At 57.4% G+C, this 23,204-nt stretch overlaps 1 protein-coding gene across 3 annotated transcripts; it reads right to left on the bottom strand.

Annotated features, from left to right (window-relative positions):
* Positions 1-821: 821 nt before the first annotated feature.
* Positions 822-19,334, bottom strand: LOC116949965 (uncharacterized). 3 transcript variants are annotated; one of them, XM_032967431.2, is made up of 6 exons: positions 19,077-19,334; positions 10,727-10,916; positions 8,657-8,916; positions 6,190-6,477; positions 3,913-4,163; positions 822-2,912 (listed from the first exon to the last, which is right to left on the bottom strand). In XM_032967431.2, exons 2-6 carry the CDS (start codon positions 10,872-10,874, stop codon positions 1,664-1,666), a joined length of 2,196 nt encoding a protein of 731 aa, XP_032823322.1. In that variant the 5' UTR covers positions 10,875-10,916; positions 19,077-19,334; the 3' UTR covers positions 822-1,663. The 3 variants fall into 3 exon arrangements, with proteins under 3 accessions (XP_032823322.1, XP_032823320.1, XP_032823321.1); XM_032967429.2 differs by having other exon boundaries at positions 6,190-6,486; positions 19,077-19,328; XM_032967430.2 differs by having other exon boundaries at positions 822-2,909; positions 6,190-6,486; positions 19,077-19,325.
* Between the last annotated feature and the right edge of the window lie 3,870 nt (positions 19,335-23,204).

The following is a 23,204-nucleotide window of genomic DNA, read 5'->3' as shown; positions in this document are numbered from 1 at the left end:
ATTGATCGTTGCGTACGGTGCGAGCAGTGAAGCGCAAAGCGGCGTCCCAGGGCACGATCAACTTTCACAGCCCGCAGTAATTAGACCCGGGCTCGAGTCGGCGCTGCATCGTGACACGCTTTTGTCATTGCTGCGAAAGTGGCTATGGACGTCACCCGTGTTCCAAACGGGTACTCGAATGCCACCACCAGTTCGGGTTTAGTTCGTGGCTCTGAATCACAAGTGGTTGGAAGTCCCACATTCTTATGGCGAGGGCCCTAATCAACAATTGATTCCACCCCCCCCCCCCCCACCCCCAAAATGAATAAAACTGCACAGCCTCTGTCAATTCAGTGATGGATGAAGGCATCCCCAACATGTCGGCTGATGGTTTGACCATACTTCACCACTGTGGTCAACGTGAGATGAGTCAGCTGCCATCTTCGTGATGAAGCCATCGCGTGAGCATAACAACCCTGCTACGTTATCCTGTGTAGTACAAGCAGCTATACGGCTATTCTGTGTACATGTCAGTAGCTATACTGTTATGCTGTGTACATCTGAGTAGCTATACTGTTATGCTATGTGTACATCTGAGCAGCTATACGGCTATTCTATGTACATGTGAACAGCGATACTGCTATTCTGTGTACATGTGAACAGCTGTACTGTTATGCTATGTGTACATCTGAGCAGCTATACTGCTTGAGTTATGCTATGCGCAGCTGCGTGTTGATGATTGTCCGTGCAGGCATGCCTTATCGATGGTTCCGTTCCGGTAAAATGGTAAACGAAGACACGACCTGGCATCTGGAGCCACACAAGTGGTAAACACGAGTGGGTGTGTTTTCACATTTTTTTTATTGACAAGAATATCCCCAGCCGAGGCCGCTGGTCACGACAGCCTCCACGGTAACACGAACCTGGCGAGGACCACACGTGTCCCTCTCGCTGCCCATCCGCGCGCGGAACGAGGTGGCGGGCTCGAGACGAGCGAGCGCTCGCGCTCAGAGCCATTGCACTGTGTTTTCGCTTCACGCACACAAACACGGTCACAGGAGTCGATCACGGCTACAGCTAGAGCCCACCTGGGCACACGCACAGACCCGCGTCGTCGTCATCATCATCATCATAAATAGCGGCGTCATATAAAACTAAAACAATGAAACACAACGGTGAAATAAATATAAATGCTTTCCAGGTTGTTGTTTTTTCATTAATTCGACAATTGTAAGGTATATATTTGAAATTACAAAAAATTAAACCATTAAATGAAATGTCAACAGGTACGGGCGTTTAGGGGTTTTTTTTTCTCTCCTGTAGTCATCATCATCATCTCGTTAACGCCACACAAACAATGATGGTACATTCTAAAATTACTACGCACGGCTCACTTACACCAACACACGAGGCTGCGCCGTCCGACAGAGCCACGACACTTCTCTTAAAACACGGGACACTTAAAATTCACGTGAAGCCACGCCTTTGAAATTGCATTTCACTCGAAGAATGGGGGGGGGGGAGATTTTTTTTTGTTAAAACGAGGCGGCCGTCGAAATTCTCAGAGCAGCGCCGTCGCCCGAGCCCCGGCGACGCCGTGCCGCCCCGCGAGGGATTCCGCGCCGCGAGTGGCGGGGAGAAGGCCCGCCGCCGTGTAACGACATTGCTCTTGCGAGAGACAGGCTCAGATATCCTTCTGCTCCATTTTAATCATTTCAACGGCTTCCTCCGTCTCGAGTCTCTCCTCCTCCCCGCGCGCCTCCGTGCCGGGCGCCGCCAGCGATCCCTCGGCGCCGCCCGGGAACGCGGGCGGTCCGCAGCCGGCCCCGACGTCGCGTTCAGGTTCGTCGGCGACGAAGGAGGAGAGCGGCGCTCCTTTTGAAACGCGCGCGTCGGGCGCGGGGTGCCGGGCCGCGAGTCCGTACGTCGGCGCGTCGCAGCGGGCCTCGCGCTCGTCCTCGACCCCGCGCGCCACCGCGTCCCCCGGGACTCGGGCGCCGGCGGCGAGCCCGCCGCTCGCCGCGCCGCTCGCCGCGCCGGAACCGTCTGTCGGCGGGGACGCGGAATCCCCGCTGCCGCCGGAGCAACCCGAGAGCGGCGGGCGCCCGGCCGACGGCCGCTCCCGGCCCACGTCGCCCTCCGCCTCGACCCCGGCGCGCAACGGCAACGCCGGCGTCTCGCGCCCGCCGGCCAGCGCCGCGGCGTCGTCGCGGCGGACGTTCCGATCCCGGCCCGCGCCGCCGTCCGCGACGTCGCGGCGCGCCGGGGCGCCGACGGCTCCGTGCCGGGGGCGCGTCGGCGCCTCCCGCCGAGCGCGAGCGGGAGGCGGCTCCTGCTCCCGGCACGCGCCGGGCCGCGGGGGCCCGTCCCGGCACGCGGCGCCGAGCTCCGGGCGAGTCTCCTCGTGCGCCACGACGCCCGGCGGCGCGTCCTGGAGGGAGTCGGCGAACGGCGGCGCCGCCGGAGACGCCCCGGGGCAGTCGTGAGCGCAGTCAACGGCGGGGGACATCTCCTGCAGGGTGGGCGCGTCCTGCGAGTGGGTCCCGTGCAGCGGCACGCAGCTCAGGCCATAATCCTCGCCGTGGAAGAGGCACGAGGCCGAGGACGAGTTGCTCGGGAAGAGGGACATGGACGGAAGGTCGTCCGACGGGAAGCTGAAGAGCGAGGAGTCGAGGCTGTAGGAGGACATCTCTCCAACTCGCTCGCCCTTCGCGTGGAGTTCTCCCTCCACCCTGCCCAGGTGGAGCGCCGACGGTATCCGGTACTCGATGCCCGTCGTGCCGTCTCCTCCATCTTCGGACGAGCAGAGCGTCGAGGCGAACCCGCTGCTGGGGCTGTCGGGGTCTCCGTCCTCCCCGCTCATCACGTCGCCGCTCATCACGTCGCTGGCAAATAGCTGCATCATGGGGCTGTTATCTCTGCCCGACATTCTGCTGGGACGGGGTGGAAAAGACAGCGAGCAGAGGCTTGACGTGACGCGATGGCGATCTCACAGCTCACCACATCCCGGACAAACATCGTACTCCAGTAAACACACGAAAAAAAACCCGACTGCTTTGGAAACAATGGCACGGAGATGTTCGTATCTGGCAGGCGCTGTGATAATCTCTCCTCCACCATCATTAAAGTGAGTACCATATGTAGTTCATCGACGGTGCTAATTCTACGAAGAGACTACCCTCCACTTTGAAAATGTTCAACTTCCACCACTGGTTCAGGGCTGTCAACAGTGAATGAACTAAGACAAAGCTGTACACATACTGCTGGGGCAAGAGGGTATATACATCGCACCAGGTACTCATTTAAGGCTGAGCTGACCTCGGGCAGGCATAGCAACTCGGACTGCCGAGTTCGTAGCGCGGCGCCACCGCTCCCCACACTGCGACAACACCGCAAAGCGGAGGTGAAGTCACCACAAAGCGGAGGTGAAGTCACCACAAAGCGGAGGTGAAGTCACCACAAAGCGGAGGTGAAGTCACCACAAAGCGGAGGTGAAGTCACCGCAAAGCGGAGGTGAAGTCACCGCAAAGCGGAGGTGAAGTCACCACAGCGCTTGCGCCAGGCTAGGTGCGCACTTCGACGCATTTCACGTGAAGCGTGGAAGCTGCGCTGGCAGGAGGAGATCATCGAACAAAGACGGTCACCGCCTCGTGCGCTTTCGGACGTGCCTCTGCGGCCGTCTGGAACGCTCTTCCTTCCGATATTAGGAAGCCACTGGAGCTAAGCACTTTTACATCATCCAGATTGACAAACTCATTTCTTTAGAACCGCTTTTTGCGTTTAGTTTGTCGTCCTTCCCCCCCCCCCCGCACCTCCGATTCGCGCGGTTTGGCCGCGTGCGTACGGTGCGAAAGAAGTTTAACGTGCGCACTGGACAGACCCAGGCCCCGCGGGCTCCACCGAGCGGCCGGCAGCTTTGTGAACGCCGCTCACCCGAGCACGTCTTGCGGGAGCTCCGAGTGCGCCAAGGAGCCGCAGGCCCTCTCGACCAGGCCCCCCTCGACGCCGGGCCCCCCGAGCGGGCCCCCCGCGTCATCGCAGCCCGCCTGCTTGCGCTCGAGCTCAAGGCGCATGATGGTGTGGATGAAGTGCGTGCGCACGCGCACCGGGTTGAACTCGATGCGCCCCCCAGGGTTCCCGCAGCCGTCCTTGGTGCAACCGCATGGGAACGACAGCCGGTCCACCTGGCAGAGGGACGCGGCAAGGTGAAGATACTGGTGGTGGGGGGGCGCGTGCGGAGGTGGGGGGAGCAGGAAGCGGACATGGGGGGGTGGGGGGGGGGAGGTTGCATTCAGTTTATCATCCTCGGGGTTTGCTTTTCACCGGGAGGGTCCAGTAGTCACCGGGCCTCTCATGGCCGGAGACGGGTCACCTTGGAACTACCTCGAGGGACTTGCCGTGCAGCGTGGAAGGCTGTGCGCCCCGCTTGCCGGCGTTACCAAAACCCGCACCGGCACGTCAGCTTGGCCGCGCGCAGCTCGCACGGGCTGCCACGTGACGTGCGGTGCGTCAGACGCGCCGTCCCGATGGGACCTCGTCGGGATCAGTACCACGCGCCACGTACACGGCTCTGCTGCACCCGATTGGGGTGCCACGGTGGCGAGATGTTAACTACCTCACCTGGTACACAGGGTCATGGGGTTTGACCCCGACGCCTGTGTATTTGGAGTTTGCGCGTTCTCCCCGTGGTCACGTGGTTTTTTTCTCCGGGTCCTCCGGTTTTTCCCTCCACATTTGGAATCAACGTCACGCGTTTGTCCCCAATTAATTTTTGAGCTGTCACTTGTGGTCAGATGCCTCCTGAAAGAGAGCTACGTAGCTCAGTGGGCCTTCCCTGGTCACAATGCAACATTTATTAGTTTAGACTGCAAGCGCAGCTGTGGGTCTGGAGCTCGGAGTGGCTCGGAGTGGCTCGGAGTGGCTCGGCGTGGCTCGGAGTGGCTCAGAGTGGCTCGGAGTGGCTCGGCGTGGCTCGGCGTGGCTCGGCGTGGCTCGGAGTGGCTCGGTGAGGCAAGCCGATGCCGGGGACCGGCAACGACGTAGCTCAGTGCACCGCGCGCGCCTGGAGTGGTGCCACTCACTCTGGAAGCCGCGTTTGCCAGTTGTTTTTTGTGGACGTGGTGGTGCTGGTGTGTTTTATAGCAAAGTCATTTAGTCATCCGGTAAATATCTCGCCGAGTCTCAAGACACTCCAGTTCTGCATTGGGATGTTCGGAAAATTAATTTTTAAACAGCGTTTGGTATGTGGGACAAAAAAGCGAAGTGCTCGGAGAGTACCCACAACGTGCCAGCGGATAAACTCAAATGTCTGCACAGACGGGTTCATTAACCCACTTGCTGTTCTTACATGTGCAAGAGCAGCAGGCCAGGGTGATGGTTTGATTGTTTCTCCAATCAGTGCGATCTGCCAACCCGATCCTACAATGCACCCATGTGCGCATCACCTTCGCGGTTTGTCTGGGAGCGGCGTTGGTTTGGCGTTGATTCGCGGTGTAGCTCGTCAGAGTGCGGTGTTAAAGGTATTAGTAAAAGCACAGCCGTGCTGTCACTCGCTCACGCCACAACCAGCCAAAAGAGCCTCCTAGAGGCTATTTTGGCCGCACGTCAAAGCATGGCTGTGCTGCAGGCGTGGCCCATCACGGTCCACGCGTGGTCCATCACGGTCCACGCGTGGTCCATCACGGTTCACGTGTGGCCCATCACGGTCCACGCGTGGTCCATCACGGTTCACGCGTGGCCCATCACGGTCCACGCGTGGTCCATCACGGTCCACGCGTGGTCCATCACGGTCCACGCGTGGCCCATCACGGTCCACGCGTGGTCCATCACGGTCCACGCGTGGTCCATCACGGTCCACGCGTGGCCCATCACGGTCCACGCGTGGCCCATCACGGTCCACGCGTGGTCCATCACGGTCCACGCGTGGCCCATCACGGTCCACGCGTGGCCCATCACGGTCCACGCGTGGCCCATCACGGTCCACGCGTGGTCCATCACGGTCCACGCGTGGTCCATCACGGTCCACGCGTGGCCCATCACGGTCCACGCGTGGTCCATCACGGTCCACGCGTGGTCCATCACGGTCCACGCGCGGCTAATCGCAGCGCTTGCGATTAATATGAGCGCGGCACGGGGACAGTGTCATCCCGGCGCCGGCGCGCTTAATCGCGGCGCCGGCGTTGGTGCGGTTAATCGGGGCGCGGGCATCACCTGGCAGGAGATGCCGGCCTGGCTGCACGGACACGTCTCGGGATCGCAGTACGCGCGGCAGTCGCAGCCGCACTCCTCGCGCGACACGCGGATCGCTCGCAGCTGCTGCTTCTCGTCGCCGTCGATGCGCCGCACGCCGGAGGCGCGCAGCATGGCTCGCCGCTTGCGCGTCGGCAGCGGCTGCAGGAAGAAGTAGTCATCCACCTGCACGGCCCGCACGTCCACCTCCTCGTCCGGGATGTCCTCCACCGTGAGGGCACGGGCACGGTCGCAGTCCTGCGTGCCGTTCTGCGTCAGCTGCTCCCACGGGGGTGTGGGGTGGGGGGTAAGGGTGGGGGGTGGGGGTGGGGGGTAGGGGTGGCGGTGCAGGTGGTGGGTGGGTGGTAGGGGTGGGGGGTAGGAATGGGGGTTAGGGATGGGGGTAGGGGTTAGGGGTGGGAGGTAGGGGTGGAGGGTGAGGGGTAGGGGTGGGGGGTAGGGGTGGGGGATAGGGATGGGGGTGGGGGATAGGGATGGGAGTTATGGTTGGAGAATGGGGGTGGGGGGTGGGGGTGGGGGGTAGGGGTGGAGGATGGGATGGGGGGTAGGAGTGGGGGTAGGAGGTAGGGGTGGCGGGTAGGGATGGGGGGTGGTAGGGATGGGGGTAGTGGTGGGCAGTGCCGGAGTGGAGCGGTGAGCACGCTGCTGCTGCTGCGTTACGAACCCAGCGACCCCAGTTCGGTTTTGTTGACCCGCCCATACTGGGCCTCTGTAAAAATGAGCTTCATGGCTCATCGGATTCCTCCTGCAGTCGAAATTAAGATTCAGATTCTGATTCATACTCCTCGCTACCAACACCAGTGACGGTCCTAGGCCTCCCCTAGGTCGACTCTGCATTAAATGAGTACCTGGTGCGGTGTGTAAACATCGCCACTGGGGAGACAAAGGCGGCTGGGCGTGGTGCTGGCCACCCACCACCCCCTCACGTGCCGTTGCCGGCCTTCCCAGGTGCTCGCTAACAGCACTCGACCCAACGGTCTGTCGAGGCGACAACGGGAGACCTTTGTCTTTGGGGTGCCGGGTTGGGGTTGAAGGTCGTGACACTCGGCCGAGATGGAGGGGGGGATGGGTGAGCAGTTGCGGACTGATTCCCCCCTTCCTCCCACCGCCCCTTCCCCTCCGTGCCACCAGCTGCTGTTGCCACGTGACTGTCTCCACCGTACACACGCGGTGTTTGGACATTCTCTCTGCCATGCGAAGAAGCACTCTCTCGTGCCGAACTCTTCATTCGAACGCTCGCTGTGGTTACGTCGATTCGTTTTCTGGTTTATCCACATTGCCCGTCGATCCGGGAGTGGAGGTGGCGGCACACAGCACCCCCACCGGCTCGTGTCGACTTCCTCATTTCTTTTTTCTCTGTGTGTTTAGTTCGTCGTCCTGCCCCCCCCCCCTCCCCCGCACCTCCGGCCGGCCCCGCACCTCCGGCCGGCCCCGTACGGCGCAAAAGAAGTTTGACGCACGTACACTGTAACACCGTACACCCACATTTCCACCGCGCCCGGGCGCATTGAAGAGCCACCCTCGAGGCGACGCCGCTCGTCGTCCTTGCCGAAGCGCGACGATTCGAATTCCAGCGGCCGCCCTGGGTAATACCGCGATGCGCATTCGTCTTATAAATGCTACGCGCTGTCTGCTTCGCTGTGGACGTTAATGATCCTGTGGCGGGATTCACAAGAGCAGGCCACTGCGTGCCCAAAGCCACGGTTCAAATGTTTTTTTTATTACCACGTTACTCAATTCGAATATACGGTTGCAATCATCACCCCTTGCATTTTAAACTCGGCAGGACCCTCCTGACAAATAAATAGTATCGGAATCTTTCTTTTTCCTGGAGAAATCTGATGAGCTATGAAGCTCTTTTTCACAGACGTCCAGCAAAAATCACGAGACTCAGCGAGGCTTTCCTGGGCAAACAAACAGAAAATAAAACGGTGCCTGTGCATCTCTCGTGCCGATCACTGAACGGGCGAGGTCGTTTTGCGAAGAGACGAGCGAAAGCAGCAGCTGCCCACTCGGCCCCCGTGCCCCGGAGCCAGCCGTCCCCACCTCGCCACCCCCACTGAGGCTCCTCCACAGGCTTCGCCCTGCCCTGCCCCCTTGCCCTGCCCCCTTGCCCTGCCACCTTGCCCTGCCCCCTTGCCCTGCCCCCTTGCCCTGCCCCCCCTCGTGCCGCCCGCCACCCAGGCCTCACCCGACGGTCGCCGCAATCGTGCGGCGCTTTCGGACGCGGCTTCTGCGGCCGTCTGGAATGCTCTTTCTGATGTTAGGAAGCCACTGGGGTTGCGCACAATTTGTCCACATGGACAAATTCATTTCTTTAAAACCGCTTTTGTGCGTTCAGTCGTTGCCTTTCCCCGGCACCTCCGATCCGTGCGGTCGGCTACGTACGGCGCAAAAGAAGTCTCAACGTACGTAGGCACACGCGTACCTGCATGCGGAGGGCGTTGAGCCTCTCCTCCTTGAGGTGCTGGCGCAGCACGTGCTGGTGCGCGTTCTCGCGCTCGCGCGCAAACTCGCCCAGCGAGTAGACAGCGATGTGGTCGTGGCGGCTGGCCATGCCCAGCGTGCTGCCGCCCTGGCTGGGCACGCTCGTGAAGCCCTGGCGCCGTGCGAAGTGGAACACCGTCACCTGGCCGAAGCGCACGCTCTTGCCGCGCTGCCGCTTCGGCGGGTGCAGGATGGAGGAGGCTGCGGAGGAAACGCGGGCATCACGAACGCGCGCGCGTCACCGCGCGTCACCCAGCGTTACGCTACGGAGCCTCCCGGTGACCCCGGCTTCGAACTAGGGTGGCGTATGGGTACGTATGTACGTTGAACTTCTTTCGCACTGTACGATGCCAACCGTGCTAATCGGAGGTGAGCATCACCACCCGCCTCGATTTTACCAGGACTATCCTTTTGTTGAGACGGCTGCCCTGAGAAACATGTCTTTCCGGGGGCGTTAATAATTCAATCTCCTGGCTTTGTCAGTTGTGTAACATCGCACCACTCGACACGTAGTGCTGCCATCTTCGAGGATTGCGAGGTAGTCTGCTTCACCGTGGCTACGTCCCGGTTTTTATATGCCTTAGATCAGGCAACCCTACTCCGAGCTGGAATTGATGAGAGATATCGTGGAGAGGGTGAAGCTTTGTAAAGGGCACTGGCAGTAGGGGGGGGGGGGGGTGGCACGTGCCCCCCCAATGATCCGATCGAAATCCATAATTTCGATCGGATCATTGGGGTTTATTAGTAATAAATCGGCATTTTGCCACCCCCACTACAACTGTGTAGCATATTATTACGTGCCAGGGACTCTATGAGATGATAGGACAATAGCTCTGAGTCCATAATTGGCAATAAGTAACGGCAAAGCGGTTATAAGTGACTCACAGAATTGTGCGCAGTTGCGTATACAGTCCACGACTTCCCTGAAGGCATTCACCTTCAGCGAGCGCGATGGCGATCACACAACGCGGTTCGAATTCGACCCTCGATCGATGGCTGCGCCATCGCCGCACAGGCGTCGAATAAAAAGCAAGGGACAAGTCCTCACTCACTAACAACTCCTCTATCATTTTTCATTGCTGGAAGGGTTGCCCCACCTACCTGAAAATCCTGGCTCTGGGTAAAGGGTGTGCCTACGAGGTTCGATTGCGCAGAGAGAAGGCGCCGCTTGGCTACTCACTTCCGAACGGAGGGGGCGTTTACAAAAACGGGAAACGATTCTCTCCGCCCGAGTGCGGTTGGCAGCGCTCCACAGCACCTCGCCAGGAAGTCCTTGCAGCAAAAACGTCGTTGGTGCATTAAGAACAAATTCATCGTTATCGCCACGGCCGTGAGTCATCACCGTCGATTGCCCGCTTACCCAACAACGCACGTCAGTGACTTTTTGAAAACGCAGCTTGCGACCGATGGTGCACGGAGTTTGGGAGCGGATTACGCGAATCGTGAATAAGAATCTACGCGCACGTCTGGCACTCTTGGCAACCTGCTCGTGGATGAGCGCGTCCCTACGGGCCGTGCGAGTCGTCCAGATTATTTGACCATACTTCACCACGCCGGTCACCGAGGAGTGAGGGTGGGGGGTGTGAGCACAGACGTAGACTCCGCTGCCCTCTGCCGACCGTCACATAGCTCAGCCCCACGGCAAGCTCGTGCGCATGATGGCCATCACCCACCCAAGCACAATCCCTGCTAAGGCGTCCGAGATCCGATGAGATTGGCCGCACTCCAGGTGACGGTAGTCACAGGCTCATCAATAAAATGGTAAACGAGTCACGTTCCCATAACGACGAATAACGTTGCGCTTAAGAGACTTGTCTCATCCGAATGCTACGCGAATAACAAACGACTGCCGTGACGATGACGACGATCGCGGGTCCCTGGGATTGCGAGCGGCGAACGAGCTGGCCGCTGGCCCACCACCAGGAGCGGGATCATCAAGCGGATAACGGGGATCAGCGGGAGTTTGGGAGCGAAGCGGCGGGGTGGGGAGCGGTGCGTGCAGGGGCCTCACGTGTGAAGTGCGTGTCTGCCGGAGGGTTGACGCTGTCTCCGCTGTCGGCGCTCTCGCTGCCCGAGAGCTCCTCCTCCGAGTCCTTGGAGGAGGAGCACGGGGAGTCGCCCTCCACCTCCTCGAACTTCCTCTTGAGCACCTCACTCATCGTGGCTCCGCGTGGGCCGCCGGCCGCAGAAGCCGCCGCTCACTGCCGGGATATCGCACAGCGAGCGCCCGCCGTTAACAGCCGCCCTGGCCACCCTACCCGCGGCATTACACGTGCACCGTCATGTGCTGTATATGGACTCCCGTCATAGCAATGTGGAATTTACACCGCCGGCTCAGAATCGCCGACGGAAATAAACCATGTCCCCCGTACTCGTTTGAGATACTTTTGGCTTGAATCTTTCCGAGACGTGCTCGCCACCGGGTACGATTCTCAGCCACGGTGGCTAATGTCAGCAGTGACAACCACAATGATTCCGCGCGATCGCCACGAAATCTCGCACTCACCCACGGGGGTGAAGTACGGTCAAACAAACCCACCCCCTCCCCCCCCCACCCCACGATCGACACGGCATTGAGAGGCCTCGGACTGACAAGAGGGGAATACCGACGACTATTTTTGAGAAGTCACCAGTCGAGTCTGGATCACGGCTCTAAAAGGAAGGAGGAATTTCCACCCCGAGTCGAGGACCACCAACAGTGCTGAACAAGGTGTGGAATTCGAGTTGCTCATTTGAATATTGAATCCACCATTCGGCAGGAGCCCTGCGTACGAGCAGGCAGGCTGCACAATGGGAGGGGTTGCACGCAGCCAGGCTGCTTTGGGGGCAGGTGCAGGCACAGCAGGTGGCGGAGGAAGGCAGGGAGGGAGGCAGGGAGGGAGGCAGGGAGGGAGGCAGGGAGGGAGGCAGGGAGCGGGTCACACGAACATCCCCCGTGGCCTGCGGGGCAGACTGCACGCTGTCTCAGCGTGCAGTCTGCCATAGCGGCCATGCGCCCCGTTGCAGGCTCGCGTTGAGCCCTGGTTGCCATCAGGAGCAGACGCCGCTACCGCCGCCGCAGGATAACGGCTGCGTTCAATCCCCCTGACTGGATCGGAGGCCTCTCTCATTGAGCTTACACTGCGGGGGGGGGGGGGGGCGGGGGGGGGGAGGAAACGATTATGAATGTTATTTTGTCTCAATTTCGTGTCGAACTGACCGGAAATCTCAGTGGGAAAGGTACAAGGGGTCCCACCGGTGCCGCCGTGTCGCCGAACATGGACCGACTCGCGAGCCAGACACCGCCAATTGTGGTGTGTGTGGCCGAGCTTGAATGAAAGCCAAGACGTGATTTCCTGCTCAAGCAAGCGTGCAGGCGGTGTTCATCTCCTGTTTACAGCACGTGGCCACAGTGAAAATTCCGCTTTCATATTGGCAAGGGCAAGTTTGTCTATGGATAGAATACCACCGCATCGAAATCTAGGTTCTTTAGCCACGCGATTGCTTGTGGTTATGCAGCGTGAAGACCATTGCAAGGGTTGCCACCTTTTGCGCAGACCAATCGTGGATATATTTCTCGAGGAGCCTACAGCTATCAGGAACGCGACACCCAATGCCACCAAATCTCAGTAGAAATAAATTCGTGCCACGAAAACAACACATGCCAACTCCCCCGACTGTGGGTGAAGCCTGGACAGGTAGCAACCCCACACCATCAAGAGATCAACGAGACACCGACTCTGCGTCCACACAATGGTGTGGGGGTTCCACACAACAACAATAAACAGCAAAGACAAGCAATAAACAACAAGAGTGCAAAACTCAGACGCTTCACTACGCTACCCCTTCGCTTATCGTAGCGTCTGCAGCTAGTTTTGCCGTTGGGAAACCTTGCCCCCACCCCCCCCCGCCCGCATCTCTAAAACAGAGGCGGCGCTCGTTCTGTGCGGGCAACTCAGAGCCGCATTTCCCAAACCCGCAACGCGCCAATGGCCTTGATCGGCGCAAATCGGTTCCACGGACGCGGCGCGGCTCGCGGAAGGCCCAGTCCACGCACTCAACACTCGTCCCCGTGTTTCCTGTGGGAGTTTTTTTGTTGTTGTGAATTAAAAAGTCCCAGAGGAAACATTCCGATTGAAACCATTCAGGCACACGGGTAACAACAACACGCGCCTCCTGCGCCAACTCTCCCAGGACACGCACAAAAAAACCTGACCCCCCCCCCAAACTCCTCTGCTACCTCCTTCCTTGTGCCAACCTCAATCGCATCCAGGGCCAAGAGTTGTTCTGCTTTGCACCGGGCATCTGTCAAAGAGAACTGTTGACCAACTGAGTACCCAGGCTTAAATGTGTTCAGGATTAACAGCAGTGAGTCACAGTTCACTTGATTCGACCAGATGGGAGCCCGCCGACACCTGTTTGCAAGTAAATACAATGTGGAGAGAAAAAGTGTGACAAATGATTAAGGCAGAAATTGTGGATTCAACTTGTGCAGATATTTGGACTGCGGAAGCTAATACGGAGAAAAAAAAAGCAAGCTTTAAATGTGCATCTATATACAGAACTGCATTTATCCGTTTTGTTGTCGGTGGGTAAACCTCCGTTAATCCGGTTTATCCGTGAGGTTATCCGCGACCGTATCCATGAGAAAACACTGTGGAAAACCACAGATAAGGACGTCTCTGCTGATCATCTCCATTTATCCGCAAATAATGTTGCAGATATAATAGGTCACCATTCAGCAATGAGCAGCAGGTCAACTCATGGATGATCACGGATAATGGGAAGGAGAGGATTGCAGATTCAAGGATCAGCCACCAAATTGGTTCCGCGAATAACAGGCGTCGTGAGGTAATCCAGCCCAGGACGTGGATTTCTGAAGTACGGAACAATTAACAAAAATATACACGAAAATATGACGAACAAGGAGCCGGGCATGACAGTAAATGAAAGACATAAACAGTTTGACAATTGATGCAACTGGCGGTATCTAATGCAAAGCTCTTGGGTAAATATCAACGAGAGAGAGAGCGTTAATGGAAGGAATGCCACGATCGCCGACATGTTTCACAAAGGCCACGGGTCGCACAGAGAGCAGAGATGTAAAACTCCAAACGATTATCCTTTTTAACACAAGCCACGATGGTTGCCTGCATCGTGAACCCAAAACACATCCCCGTCGTGCCCTACTGGGGACACGTGGCCGCCGAATAGCCTCCGTGGCGCGTTGAGCATCGAGAGAGACCTGCGAGCGGCCTGAAGGCGCGATGATTAGCGGCACCGAGAAGTGATTAGCGGCGGCGATGAGGAGTGAAGGAAGGAGCAGCGCTGAGAATTGCCGCGACGAGACCCCGGGACTGCCTCGTCACGCAGAGTGCAGCGGTGACCGTGAAGATGTTCCCGTTGCCATGGAGCGGGACCGACTGCACCGACGTTGCAGCAGAAAATTAATCACAAACGAATAGCCACCAATCCTTATGCTGAAGCCATATCGGGCGTGTCTTAGTACAGTGTGTGTGTACACATGGATAAGTGGCGTTTCATATACACGCAGAGAATACAATTAGTGGGTATGTTAACCGCTTGTCTGAGGTTCTTCTGCGCTCGGGATCCATTGGCTTCCTCCCTCCACCTAATATCTCACCGATTATATATAATTTACAGATGTAGCGACTCCACACCGATGCCACTTGCCTGGGCAGCCTTTGCATCTATTATCACAATTTTCTGCTCCATTTTATTGGCCCAAAGATATTAATTATTATTAATCACACATTTAAAAGTCTTGCTTGATCGGAAATATATTTTCATCCAAGGCTCAGCCTCCTCCGAATGTATCGCTGATCCTGGCACGAGATTTACTTGAGAAGTTTGCGACGTTGGGTATATCCCCGCCCCGTGCCACACTCTTTGAAACCCTTCCCTGTGAAGCAGGGAGCGCCCATCGCTCTTGCGAGGGAAACGTTCCCAGATGCGCCGTCTCGTGCCGCCCAATTCTGCAGCTCTGTTAATTAGGCCATCACCACTTTTGCAGCCAATACGCTCCAATGTGAGCGCGATTCTGTGCCCATAAATAATTATCCATTCCATGCAGGCTTCCAGATACATTATCACACAATTAAAAACAGTTTCCCTTTGGCCAATTTTTTTTTTTATGAAATAATCAATTCCTTTGTTTTCAGGCTCAGGTCTCATTCCCGAGAGAAATGCTGAGTCTCATAGGATTCTCATTTAGCGAAAATTGCAATTTTTTTTTATATAGCGCCCGAACGATGCCGCGTTAGGGGACGCCGTACAGCAGAGACGTGCGTCAGGAGGAAGCGACGAGACAGAGCATTTTTCTGTCAAATAATATACAGTGAGCGTGGCGTCGTGTCGTGCAGTGTGCACTAAATGCAACTCCGCGGGGGAGCTCTTTGAGATGCGCGGGGCCCTGTAAAATTAGTTAGATGCGGCCCCGAGTCCAGTGAGATGAATGAGAGCCGCTGGGCGGTGCGAGCAGCAACAGCAGCAGCCAGGAGAGGACTCAAGGCCAGAACCTCAGTGTCGTCCACTGCAGGTGATGGGGAGGCAGACTGTGTGCGCGCGTGCATCATCCTGTCCGCTTATCTGTTCCCACCGCTTACACACAGAGCAGAGTCCTGGTGATGCAGATAAGGGGCCTAAATCTTGAGTCAGCGGAAAGGCCGTTTCCACTGACATGTGAACAATTTCCTGCAGTTTTTCGCTAATCTGGCCATTTGCCACCCCAACCCCCCACATCAAATTGCAGAAATGGGGCTGCAGATGCAGATGATACGAATCGGATCATAAGCGCTTCAACACAACCGCATATCATAGTTTGAAATTGCAATATGACGCCCCCCCCCCCCCCACCTCTTGAGAGAGCAAGTGAAAGCAGCACGCCTCTAAGTGAGCACCACGGTAGCCTGAGCAACGCTCGGCACTGTCAGTGCCGTCAGTGGCATCGCGACTCAAATTTTGCCGATTCGCGTCATTCCGGCGGCTCGGTTCAGACGCAGCGGCGTAGCGTCGCTTGGCACGCATTCTGGTGCAAGCGATCAAACGGCGCGCCCGCTTGTCCACCCTGCCACCCTGCTCTCTGTGCGTTGCCTGGTGTATTGGCTTCCTTCCGACCCGTGCAGTTGCACCGATTGCGCCACGCGATCGCCGCGCCGACGAGCACGGCCTACGCTTTGGCTGCGACGGAGAAGAAATGTACAGCGCTAAATGTCCCTAAGATAAGCCGCAGTTGTATCAGCAGCTACACGTGAGGTTGAAAACACTTTTTTTTAAAGAAATAAATGTTTAGTCTTACGTGGAAGAATGGAGTCAAAGTTCTGATCTGAAATCAAAGGCGTTCTGTGCCCCCCTGGAGGACCGCCCGTCAGCCAGAACAGTGAATTATTGTCCGCGCGAACACAACTCGGGCAAGCCGCAGAGTGCCGTGCGCGCTGACAGCACTGGGAACGGGACTCGGTGTCTTTCTGGCCTCTGTGGACAGAGTAAAAAAACCATGAAAGATATTTACAGCCTTCCATCAATCCACTGCTGGATAAATGTGTCTCTGTGCCCTGTCACGGGGGTTGCCTGACCATAATTCACGACACTGGTTAGCGCTGTTTGGTGAAGGTGGGGGTGGGGATGGTGGAGGGGTCAACCCCAGACTGGTTCAGACATCAGTAGCCACCCTCTGATGCTAGCCGTGATTAGGAATTGAACCTCGGGTGACCGATGTGCTACAGCTGCACCCCACGTCGAGAGAAAAAACAACGAAATCTCCCCGTGTTCAAAGAGGCCACCCTCGACGACACAAGAGTGGGGAAGGAAAACCCAAAACCAGTTCCGTGGGTGCTGTCTCGCCACCCCTGCGGGTGACCCCCCCCCATCGGCCCGCAAGCCGAGGCTCCCACGCAGGCCGGGCCCCAGACTGGCGAACCTCCCTCTCACTGCCACCGCAACGTCTTCCTGTGCTAAGAATAAACTCATTCAAAAACGCACTGTACACGCGCTGCAACGCACACACGCACGCGCGCACACACACACGTGTGTTGCCAGGCCATGGCCCCCCGCTGCCTTCGGGGCTTGTGTGTTTATGCGTTCTTGTACGATTGCGTGGTCTCAAAATACAAAAAAAATAAGGCCGTGCTGGGTAAACGATGGCAGAGTGGGCACCGCACTGTGCCGCGAACCCGGCGACCTGCGTGCAAATCGTCGCCCGCAGACAACAGCAGCGGCGGGTGGAATCCGAGCCGGTGCTCGCCCACGACGAGCAAATAGCAGCACTGGGAGACACGCCGCTGGCCATACCGGCGGCGTCTCCCTGCGTCCCGCGCTTGCCAACAGCACCTGCCTGCCCCCAATGGGCCGCTGCGGATATAAAGCAGATCTTTGTTTTGTACAAATGTGCAGTGAGCAGTGGCGGTTCGAACACACGCCACGTTGTAATGTCGAACACCTGGGTTAGATTCTTGGCCATTGCGCCTCGGTGACAAATGCCATCTGAACACGTTCTGGGTCTCGAATAGGTCGACTTAAATTAGTTTGTGCTTGTGCACCACTGCCAATGCGGCATCACCAAATAATCCGTTTAAGTGAACAGCCGGTGTGATGCGCGAACAGCAGCACCGGGGAGACGAGAACGTTGCAAGCCACGGTATAATGGTCTCACTACCGCGTCTTGTGCCACGCTCGCCTTAACGTGTGCTTGCTAACAGCACTTGCCTCTACAGCAGACAAGTCTAGATGGGAAGAACTCTTCACGTTATGCAACGCATAACTCGAACGATCAGAAATGTTTAACACGTGAGAATTATTCAGACTTTGCACAATAACCTCGTGTGATCCTTAACCCTGTGCCATTTCCTCTGACATAGGTTGGTGCTACATTGTCCACAATAACGCCATTAGATTTCACCATCTTAAGCACTTTCCCTCTCGACGTATGCCATCATTAGGCGCAGCCTCTTGCCATGTACACATTAAGGTGGTGGATGGATTTCTCGTGGCGAGTAAAGTAAGGGTGCCTCCACTTAATCCCACCCATCCGAGCGGTGTTTACACTGCGGGCTAAATGGCCCTTGGGAGAGGGAGGCTCACCCCTCCAGGAATGTTCCCACAAATGACCTCTGCCAATCTGCCGTCTTTTGCAGCGGCGAAAACTGTACTCATTACCGGCCATTCTCACTTCACCGCTGGACAGGTCTGTTTTGTTGATGGCCACTGGTTCACAGCCACCCATTCTCATAAAAAAACACGATGGAAATTTCCCACAATTTTAAGTGGAAACACACTTTTTTTTAATGATTAAAATTAAGCTCCGAACATTTAGGCTTTGGGACTGATTACAATTACACCACCCGTGCCCGAAGACACTCGTCAATTCGTTTTGTTTTTTTTAAGAGATGCCTTTATTTATGAGGCTGCCGTCAGGAACCGAGCCACTGTCGAGGGAATGGGCGCGCAGTGTCCTTGATCGCGAGGGTCGTTGGCCTCCTCCCCTCCTGCGCGAATCGTCAAAGAGGCCGGAGAGAGAGAGAGGGAGAGCAGAGAGCAGACCCGCCTGGAGATGAGAAGCGGTCATCAATAATCCATGGCCACCTTCCTGCACAGGATCGCGCACGCCGGCCAAAGAGTGGTGCCCGTGTGGGGCACGATCCATCGCAGGCGTGCCACGGCATCGCACGGCTCTCGAAAGGCGGCACGGAGTTGGGCACACGAGCTGTAGCCGTCAGCTGTTCAGCCGCTGCTGATGCTGGATGCGCCTCGACGTACTCACTGCACACGGGATCACATGACTCATCCGAAAGATTTGTGGCTCGGCATTTAAATGTTACCGGGAAGTCGGGCACTCTGAGATCACTGCGCTAAATGTCGCAAAACATCAGGGCACCCCAAAAAAATTTGTTTAAACCCCACACCGGTGGCAGGATGTCCATACATGGCATGGAAACCACTCTGCTTGCCGGGGCATAAAGTGCCAATTGGAACAACGTGTGTTCATGCAGCGTACACTAAGTCAGCCGGGGAGAATTGTTAAACGTTTCTTATCCTGTCACAGGGGCAACATCTTTCGGAACGACGCGAAACACAACAATTGTGCCCAGCTGCGACCGCTCATTCCCTCCTCCTCCTCCTGTGACTGTTTTGCAGTGGGGGGGGGGTAGAGAAACGGAGCGGCATGGAGGAAACAAAGGGGGGCATTTAAAGCGCAAGACAAAGCCCTCCCCGACACCGCCGCGCATGACGGAGTGTGCCGGACGAGGCAAGCGAAGGCCGAACCCTAGCCCTGCCTCGGCGCGTTCCTGCGGGGAAGGAACGAGGGTTGTGGGGGGGGACCCCCGTCGAGGTGGGTGGCGGGTGGATGCAGGGGGGGGGGGTACCTGTGCGGGTGAGCCGAGCGTGGCGGGTGCGGCGATGCCTCCCGCTCTGCCGCCAGCAGCACAGAGAGACGCCGACAGCCGCCAGCCGCTGCCGCCGCCGCCGCTGCTGCTCGGGACAGACAAAAGCCGCCCCCAGAGGAGGCATGGAACCAGCCCCCTTTGCACGCCGCGCAAGCCCCGGCCAATGCGCGGCCTCCTCTACCGGTGCATTAGCATCGCGGAGGCCGTCCGGCACCCTCCCACCACCAGCCCGCTAAGCCGCCTCCTCGGATAGGGCAGAGGGGAGGAGTGGGGGGGGGGCTTCATTAGACCGGCGTGGCCGTGGCGTCACCACCACCACCACCCAGCCACAGCGCATCCACCCACCCAGGCCGTGGTGGTTGGTGGATGGGTGAGTGTGTGGAGGGTGGGGGGCAAGGCTGCTGAGGCTGCGGGTATCGGTGGGGAGGTAGGGGAGACATTCCTGCTGAAGGCGCCACTGCTGAGTGAGGTTTAACTCAAGGGTAGTTTACTACCAGCCAGGGCCTGGCGGCACTCGCGCGCTCGTGTCCACGGAGGATGGCTGCTGGTTGGTCGTGTCTGTAGCAGCCCACCCACCACCACCCACCACCACCACCCAGCACACACCCACCACGGCCACCCACCCAGCACCCACCACCCACCAATACCACCACCACCACCGACCACCACCCACCACCACCCACCAATACCACCACCACTACCCACCACCACCCACCACCGCCCACTAACCACCCACCACGACCCACCACCACCCACCCACCAATACCACCACCACACACCACCACCCACCACCACCCACCACGACCACCCACCACCCAGCACCCACCAATACCACCACCACCACCACCCACCAATACCACCACCACCGACCACCACCCACCAATACCACCACCACTACCCACCACCACCCACCACCGCCCACTGACCACCCACCACGACCCACCACACACCACCACCACCCACCACACCCACCCACCAATACCACCACACACCACCACCACCGACCACCACCCACCCACCACCACCCACCAATACCACCACCCACCACCACACACCACTCACCACCACTCACCACCGACCACCACCAACCACCATCCACCACCACCACTCACCAAAACCACCACTCACCAAAACCACCCACCACCCACTACCACCCAGCACACACCCACCACGACCACCCACCACCACCGCCCACCACCCACCCACCACCACCCACCACCACCCACCCCCCACCACCACCCAGCACCCACCAATACCACCAACACCACCCACCACCACTCACCACCACCCACCCACCACCCACCACCATCCACCAACACCACTCACCACCACCACCCACCACCACACACCACCACCCATCACCACCCACCACCACCCACCAATACCACCGACCACCACCACCCACCAATACCACTACCCACCACCACCACCCACCACCGACCACCACCCACCCACCACGACCCACCACACACCACCACTACCCCCCACCACCACCACCCACCAATACCACCACCACCCACCACACACCACCACTCACCAAAACCACCACTCACCAAAACCACCACCACCCACCATCTCTCTCTACGTGTGCTGCGTGGTCGATGCAAGTTCCAGTTAAGCCCGACAGCATAAATCGTGCCTACGTTCAACTGCAGGCATTTACACGAAAAAAGTTAACAGTAGGTATACAAACAGCGAGCGGCTTTACAGGAGGACTCGCCCGCCGCAACACGAGACATTGCGACATGGAGTGACAGCGAGCGGCGTTCCGTCACTCTCGCTAATCACGCGCATCCATCCACAGCGCTTCACAATCAATGTAAGCGGTATTGTTGTGTATCTCAGTAAGCGTCCCCAGCAAACTCGACGAAATTAGCAGAGGCAAATCACGAGACCCTTATTAGCTCGCGCGCGCGTTTATTAGCGAATGTCCCGGCGAATAGATTCTGTTTGCTCGCTGTGGCGTCCTGACGGCCGATTCACGACAATCGCGAGGTGCGACGCCTGTCAGCGTTCAGGAGCTGCTCCGCCATCCACACACAGACGCACACACACAAAGACAAAGATCCCCCGTGTAGCCTTAACAGACTGTAGGGGCAAGTGCTGCTAGCGAGCAGCACCTATGAAGGCCGGCACGGCACACGAGGGGGTGGGTGGCCAACAACCACGCCCGGCCGCCTTTGTCTCCCCAGTGGCGATGTTTACTACACACCGCACCAGGTACTCATTTGAGGCTGAGTCGACCTAGGGGAGGCCCAGGACCGGTTTAGATAATCGTCACCGATGATGGCCGTGAGCGGGAATCGAACTCGGGGTCGCCAGGTTTGTAGCGCAGCGCTAACCGCTACACTACCGCTACCCACACACACAGACACACACTCATACACACACACCCACACCCACAGACACACACTCATACACACATACACACAGATACACACAACAACAACCGCCATTCGCCACTAAGTGGCGGTGATGTCACCACGACGCTTGTGCCAGGCCATGTGCACCTTGAGGCCACGTGAAGTGTCGAACGCCCGCTGGCAGGAGGTCACGGGGCACACACACACCTACACACCCACCCACATACCCATACACCCACCCACACACACCCATACCCACCCACACACCCACCCATACACCCACCCACGCGGCCAGCGGCTTCGGCCTGCCTTAACATCCTGCTCTCATGTGATGCCATTCACGTGGCTTTCGTTGGCCCCCCAATCTGAATTGACAGTCGCGTTTGACTTGACGCGGGCAGCATCCTCCTGGATAAACAGCGATTGCCCAGATTGAAACTTCGTACAGGGTCCCAAAGGCACCGGGTTTTTATTTTCTTCAAAGAAATTACAGAACTCCACTTATCTACAACCCTATTATCTGCGGGATCTGTAGAATGTATGTATGTGTGTATATACACGTTGAACTTCTTTCGCACCGTATGTAGCCAACCGTGCTTATATCGGAGGTGCGCGATCTGTGAACATTCATACGATGCGCGGCCCAATCTTCCCTGTTTACGGTCGTTTATCTGCAACAACAACAACAAAAACATCTCCTGCGGATAAGTGGATTCGCGATATTCGCGAAAGCCAGGACTTGCGTCTGAAAGGCAAACCTCGATACATCAACACACGGATAGTATAAATAAATACACGAATAAATTAAGCGACGAGCTGAGACGCCTTAAAGGTTCTTTCTCACTTTGCCAGCGAAACGCCGCTAGGAGAATAAATGAGCGCGCTGGTGATGGTGGCGTGGCGGCGGGGGGGGGGGTCTCAGGCAGGACTCGTCCAGCGCCTTGCGTCGCTCCCTCGAGACGGCGGCGTCTTTCGTGAGCCGAAGACCACAACAGCTGACTGGGAGCACGGGCGGCGTGATGAGCGCAGAGCACTGTACGGCGATCAGCACACGCGCGGCACGCCGTGTGCTGCTGCTACTACTGCTGCTGCTATAGATCTCACTCATTTATTTTTCACCCCAGAAATATAAAAAAAACCCCATCCAAATGTTCTCCGGTGGAAGAAGGAAAAAACCTCCACCACAGAAGAGACTGCCTGCATCGATGCTGATTGTCTCGTTGGAGAGGTGTCTTTTAATTTGGCGGCAGTGAAGGTTGCAGCCTGGATAATACTTTGTGCAGGAACGATACCGATTAAGTTCAAGTGAATTTATACCTCCATCGATAAAATAAAATTTACTAAAATTGACATTTCAATTGTAAACGGGAATTGCGGTTTTAACCTATGTGTTTTGACGGTTGTGATGTTGGTGTCTGCGTTGCCGTGGGTAGGCAGAGACAATACGCCCGGCGCAAGCTGGAGCGAATTGAGCTCCGGTGCTGCTGGGTAGTGACGAGTCCGTGCCACCAATATATCTGCAAAGCACCGTTTTCTGTCATTGAGTCTGTCGACAGAGTTACATTCGACTGCCAACGAGTCTGGTGCTGTTTGCCAAGAGATTGATCACGCTTCCCGTGCCCTCCTCTTGACTGCACCAGTGCACGCTCGCCTGTTCCATGCACCAGACTGCAGGCTGTGTCGTGCACGTGAGCCCATCATCAACATGCACATTTTACCCGAAACAAAATATGTAATTATACTG

This window comes from Petromyzon marinus, chromosome 2 (assembly GCF_048934315.1).
Source record: "Petromyzon marinus isolate PM22_M1 ecotype Great Lakes invasive population chromosome 2, UKy_Petmar_22M1.pri1.0, whole genome shotgun sequence".
Lineage (NCBI taxonomy): Eukaryota > Metazoa > Chordata > Hyperoartia > Petromyzontiformes > Petromyzontidae > Petromyzon > Petromyzon marinus.
This window is presented reverse-complemented; position numbering and strand designations above follow the sequence as displayed.